This window comes from Mastomys coucha, unplaced genomic scaffold (genome assembly GCF_008632895.1).
Source record: "Mastomys coucha isolate ucsf_1 unplaced genomic scaffold, UCSF_Mcou_1 pScaffold22, whole genome shotgun sequence".
In the NCBI taxonomy this organism is placed as follows: Eukaryota; Metazoa; Chordata; class Mammalia; order Rodentia; family Muridae; genus Mastomys; species Mastomys coucha.
In genome coordinates, this window is record NW_022196905.1 from 30,970,414 (window position 1) to 30,976,709 (window position 6,296).

At 46.0% G+C, this 6,296-nt stretch overlaps 1 protein-coding gene across 5 annotated transcripts in view; it reads right to left on the reverse strand.

Annotated features, from left to right (window-relative positions):
* Positions 1–6,296, reverse strand: part of Tbc1d14 (TBC1 domain family member 14) — a 90,910-nt gene that overhangs the window by 73,124 nt on the left and 11,490 nt on the right. For all 5 annotated transcript variants that reach the window (XM_031341856.1, XM_031341853.1, XM_031341855.1 and 2 more), the window contains exon 2: positions 4,761–5,502. In XM_031341856.1, coding sequence (XP_031197716.1) covers positions 4,761–5,485 — 725 coding nt within the window. In that variant the 5' untranslated portion in view covers positions 5,486–5,502. The remainder of the gene's footprint in view (positions 1–4,760; positions 5,503–6,296) is intronic.

Consider the following 6,296-nt stretch of genomic DNA (forward strand, 5'->3'; position numbering starts at 1 on the left):
AAAAAAAAAAAAAAAAAAAAAATGTTCTTGGCAGAAATGGATTTAACACAAGGAATAAGATTATTTCAAGATCATAGATTCTGAATGACCCCCCTGACTCCTAGGAATAGGTCACTGAGCAACATAAAACTTATATACCTGAGGTGCAAATGGAAGCTGTTACTGGACTTGCTGAACTCAAGAACCCAGCAGGCAATCAACATCACTGCCTTTGGGAGGGTGCACAGGGCTCTCCTGCATGGCAACTGCTTTCAGCATCCAGGAAGCTGAAAACAGACACTGTCAACACTCCAGGAAAGCCTCCAACCTCTCTAGGTACCAGAGAGCAGCAAAGAAAAGGAAAATGGCTTGCACCTCATTTCTGCTTCAAACCTCCCTCAGTGGGAGAACTGGATGGTCCTAATTCATGTCCAAAACTCTAGCAGCAAGAGACTAGTAACAGGCTTCTGCCCTGCAGCTAATAAAGTCCAGGAAAGCAGCCAAAGGATAAACAGGCAGCCCAGAGTCCCACCTCACACTACCCCTATTACTGCACAGCCTGAAAAGGGCAGCCACGCAAAACAAACAACAGTGCCAGGCACACAAAAGTACGCCACATCCTAGTAAATGAATTCACCTCCTCTTCATAAGCTGCCTCCTGTCCACATATTTCCTACTTATCATACTCTATGATCACCAGCCAGTGGGTCAAATCCCAAAAGCCTAGCTCTGTACAGGAACTAAAAATGTGGTTAGACACATTCATATCGTATCAAAGTATCTATCTGACGATTCACTTTTAAACTGTGGTTGCAAACATCTTTACACAGACGACAATTTTTAAAAATAACACTGAAATCTCATATGAAACCTCAACAAAAGGGAAAAGCAAGCCAAAAACAGCATCTGTCTCATGCTCACTCTAGCCTGAGAGTTAACTTCTACCTCCTCACTTAACACTGGCATTATTAGCTCTTTGCTTGAGTGGTTTTTGTATTTGCTTTGCAGTGCTAGGGATGGAAACCAGGACCTCACACACACCAGGCCAATGCTCTAACACTGAGTTATGGCTCTGTCCCTCTCGTTTTAGTTCTTTACTAAAGGAACAATCAGTCCCACGTCACCCAAGTACACACTAGAGGCTGCAGTGTGACTTTCTCAGGGTCACACAGCACAAAATGACAGAGCTAGTGAGGCTCCCAGCCCCTTTCTCAAACCACCATGGTCCTCGCACTCTGTCTTTGAATTACAAGTAAAAACAGGGCTAGCCAGACATAGACTGTGCTCCCAAAAGGCTCTCTGCCAGGACAGGAAGCAGTGTAGAAAAATCCATCATTCTAGACCTTTAAGCACAGGCAGGTACATCCCCAAAGGCTGTGTCTACACCCATAATAATTAGCAGAAAAAGCTAATTATTACTTCCTATACCCATGTGGATTAGCAGATTAAACCTTTGGCTTCATGGAAACCAACCCCATGGAAAACAACCACACCACAAGCATGCTACTGAATTCCTCAGCCACTGAGTTCTATCACACTGGACTCAGAGGATCCCTTAACACAGCTCTCTTCCATGTAAGATGAGGATTCTGCTCAAATTACACGAGTAAATGACCTTTGAGGAAGTTATTCAGTATCAAAGTTGTTACCAGTTAACCCAGTGTATCAAAAAGGCTCCATTCATCTCCATCCCAGAACATGTGGCAAAGTCTAGAGACACTTTGGTCTTCTTAAGTTGTTACCAGTTAACCCAGTACATCAAAAAGGCAACATTCATCTCCATCCCAGAACATGTGGCAAAGTCTAGAGACACTTCTGCTTCTTCTTATTTGCGGTATGGTGCCAGTATCTAGTGGGCAGAGGTCAGGAATGTTGCAATACACTGGACAGATGCCCACAGGAGTACACATTTCAAACATGAACAGTGTGTGGTACAGAAATTCTGCTCTAAGTTACCGAGCAATGGGGTCAAAAGCTCACAAGAGCATTAAGAAACAAAATATGTTCTGTTCAAACCAGAGAAAGCTACTATGTAAGTGATCCCAGGAAGCCAGGTGTCTTAGCTATTTGATCTTACTTGAGCCATTTTCCCCCATTGAAGCTATACAAGATCACACAGTTATTAAGAAAGCTGACAATAAACCTAGCTCACCTGAGCCCTGACCCAGTGTTCCCAACTGCAGTGCCCACCCTCCCATGAGATCCACCATGTCTAGGAGAGCAGGAAGCAGTCCAGAGCTCAGGGTAATCTGATGCACAGGTGTACGTTACAAGAAAGGTAAACAAATACACAGCTATACCTCCAGCTTCCATGGGGCAACGCTAGATTCAGTGCACTGCTGCACCACTTTGACTCACTGTTTTTTATATCCCCCTGCTTTAGTGTGGCTCCTTGTGACAGTGTCAGAGCTGCCAACCAGGGACAAAGAAGCAGGAACCAAGAAATAAGAGGGTCTAGAAAGTGTGAAATGCAAAGTATTTTCTCCGAAGGGGAAGAAGCTTCAACAGACAACTCAACTCTACCCATTTCCCCATAAGACCAAGATAGCAGTAGATCAGGGAATGACCATGATCACCCAGGCTGCTGATATGTAAAGTCATCTGTGCTGATTTTATGTCAATTTGACACAAGCTAAAGTCACTAGAGCAGAGGGAACTGTAATCAAAAAAAAAGTCTCCATAATATCCAGCTGTAATTGATTAATTCTTAATTAGTAATTAATGGGGGGCAGCCCATTGTGGTTGGTGCTATCCCTGGGCTGGTGGTTCTAAGAAAGAAAGCAGGCTGAGCAAGCTACCATAAGCGACATCCATGCATGGCCTCTGCATCAGCTCCTACCTCCAAGTTCCTGCCCTGTTTGAGTTCCTGTCCTGACTTCCTTTGGTGATGAACAATGCCATATAAACCTTTTCCTCCCCAAGTTGCTTTTGGTCATGGTGTTTTATCACAGTAATAGAAATCCTAATGAAGACATCATCCATGTGTCAGGATATCTATACTAAACCTTAAACGTATTAACCCAGCTAATTCCACAACCACAACAGGAGCTCTTCACTCCTATTCTGGGAAAAATAAATGGAGGCAGGAAACACCATGATGAAGGGGACAACAGAGGTGAGTGAAGCAAAGCCAATGACACATCAGGCACCCACGTGCCTCCTCAGTACTCTGCTAGGGATTCAGAAACCTCAGTGAAGGTAAGTGATGCTCAAGGTCACATAGCTGGGATGTGACTGACCTCTAAACCAAGCTGTTCCCATTGTGCTACTTCCCAGGCACCTCTAGTTCAAAAAAGAGTTTCCAGGTTTGCTAAGAATCCCTGTCTCCTGGGTGACTATGAAAACCTGTCTGCTAGGCAAGCTCTTCTTCCCCTCTGAGATTGTTCTGAGGAGTCACACATATGGCACTCTGGTATTCATCAGCGTGGGAAACTGCAAACACTCATCCAAGTAACTGGATTCAGCCAGTTACACAGATGAGACCCCCAGCACTGCTGCATGGGAGGTCTGGGAAGGATTTTGACACAAAAGGGCTCCAGACAGCAATCACTAAATAACAAGTTCTGTGACCAGGATCCCACTGGAGGTACAGGGTAACTCTAGCGGGCGCATCAAGAACAAAGGTATCCCCAGAAGACTGCACACCATGTGAAGACCATCTCACCCAGGCCTGGCCTTAGGCTGACTGGAGATCCTCCACATTTGCCTGATAAAGCAACTGGGGAGCCTACATGTCCCCACACCCAGATGTCTCTGTTAACTCTAGGCAGTACATCACACCAAGTATTGCAAAGTCCACAACTGATTTGCTAGAAACATGTGCCATATGTTCCTACTTGCCAAGTTCATAGCCCAGAAGCCTCCAAAGAACAAACATGGAACAGATTACAACTCTAAATATATAATCCATAGACCCACACCCTTCTGTAGAAGGCCTCAGTTTCTGTGACTGACTGGTGGAGGTATACCAACCCTAGATTATAAACTCACCCTCCATTGTGACCTAAGATCATGTCTATCACCCTATGACTCCCACATGACCTGCTAGAACAGAGCCTTAGACAGACTCTGAACAAAAGCATAAAAACACAAATAAGAGAAAGAAATGGAAACAGCACTCCTCACAGCACTCTAGGGACACACAGGAAGCCCAAGAGGCTTGTTGGGGACCTGGGTGACAAAGCATCACAGGAAGGGTGTACATGGCAGGATCAACACAATAAGAACTATGTGACTGCAGGGCAGCCAAGGCACATGCCCTCAGTAGCAAGGCCAGGGCCTGGATACATAAAAAGGCCCAGACAAGTACACTGGCGGCATGACTGGAGCATCTGGAGATGCCAGCCCCAGTGTCTGCCACTAAGAGAAGTGTTAGAAACAGAGTTGCTAATGCTGATGCCAATCTCAACAGCATCCTTTTGCCTGACCTAAGAAACCATTAGTTTCTTAGTGAATTAGTGCAACGAATGAAAGACAAAGGGAACTAAGGGGCTGTGGGAGACCCCACCCTCAAAAGGCAGGAGGCCAAGAAGCAAAAAGGCTATTCAGGTGAGCCAAGGACATAGAAGGGGAGATGGCAGTGAGAAGTCAAACAGCTGAGTGAGCAGCAGACCTGGCCACACACTACTCCACAGTACTAAGGCACCGGGAAAAGGCACAGTTGTCTGTGGGACACAGCTCTTATTAACAATGCACAGGAAACACACAGTTAGACAAGGAGACACCAGGCAACAGGTCGACATCTGCTGCCCGGTCTCTGCTCCAAATAGCAAAGGTGTTACCTTGTAAAGAAGTGACTGAGTGGTTGCAACAGTTTCAATTTCCTCCCCTCCTCAGTCTCAGCAGCACAATCCTCCTGGTGTAAGTCACTAGTCTCCTTGATGGAGCTCAGGGTGACGTCAGTGAACTGTGGGTCATCATCATTCTCCAGGGTCACAATGGCGCTGGAACTGCTCGTGACCATGAGGTCCAAGATGTCCTCATTGCTGACCGACAACGTAGTTGACAGCTCTGTGCCAAGACTAGACACGCTGCAAACAGAGACATTGTCACTTCGGCTCAAGGCTTTGGAGGTGGGGCTGTAGAGTTTCACTGAGTCATAGCCTGTCCTAGGAAACGTGGAAGACTTCCGCACAACCTGCTCCCGCTCGCTGCAGGTGGGAGCTGAGGTTGTACTGGATATCAAGGGGCACGCACTCTGGAAGGCCCGCTCCGGGATGATCTCTGACTCAGACTGCTTTCTCTTCACATGGACCACACTACAGGGAACAGGCTCTGGGTTGCCAATCTCCAGGGTAGGAATGCCTGAGTCCACTGACTGAAGGCTGTGTCGATCTTCCAAAGCACCAAGTTTTAGTGTAGGTCCATAGTCAGGCACTGAAAGGGATCTGGGCGCCACATTGATACTAAGGTGTTGTAGGTCCTGAAGGGAGTCTCCTGGCTGACCATCTAGAATGCCCATCAATGCTACACCATTCACAGAGGTGGAAAGGTTTCCATCAGTCATCTTGGTCCCAGAAGAAACTAGAGAAATACAGACATGAGAATTAAAAATGTGTATATAAATCCAAAATTGTCATTCCTTGGGCATCTTTGAACACAGAGCTCCAAAGGCTGGATGGTCCCACTTAAAAGGTGCCTTTGAAAGATACCTACAAGTTGGGTGTGATGGCACACACTAGTAAAACCACCACTGGGAGACTGAGGCAAGAAGCTTGTGGATTTGAGACCAGCCTGTGTGATACCCCATGTCAAAAGAAAATTAAAAAAAGAAAAAAAAGATGTCCTAGCTGGGCGGTGGTGGTGCATGCCTTTAATCCCAGCACTTGGGAGGCAGAGACAGGTGGATTTCTGAGTTCAAGGCCAGCCTGGTCTACAGAGTGAGTTCCAGGACAGCCAGGGTTACACAGAGAAACCCTGTCTAAAAAAACATAAGTAAATAAATAAATAAATAAGATATCCTATACACTCAAGCTCTAATGGAGGCCCAGAGCAAAAGCTTGAACACATTCTCATGACATGAAGTAGCAGGACAATAACCCATACAGAGATCATCTAGAGAAAACAATCAGTTTCATCATCGGCTTCCCCACCCAAGTCACATCTCTGACATCATGCCAGCAATGGAGCTAAAACATCTGTGCCAGGCAGGAAAGATATTTTCCTTCAGAAATAGGCTACACTTTGGATCTTATATGCCCACATGTTGAAGGCTTGGTCCCAAGGCTGCCATGCAACTAGAAGCCTAGTTGGAGCCTTTAAGAGGATCGATGAAGTTAGATCATCTTGTTTCCTGGGTGCTGTGAGCCAATCAGGAT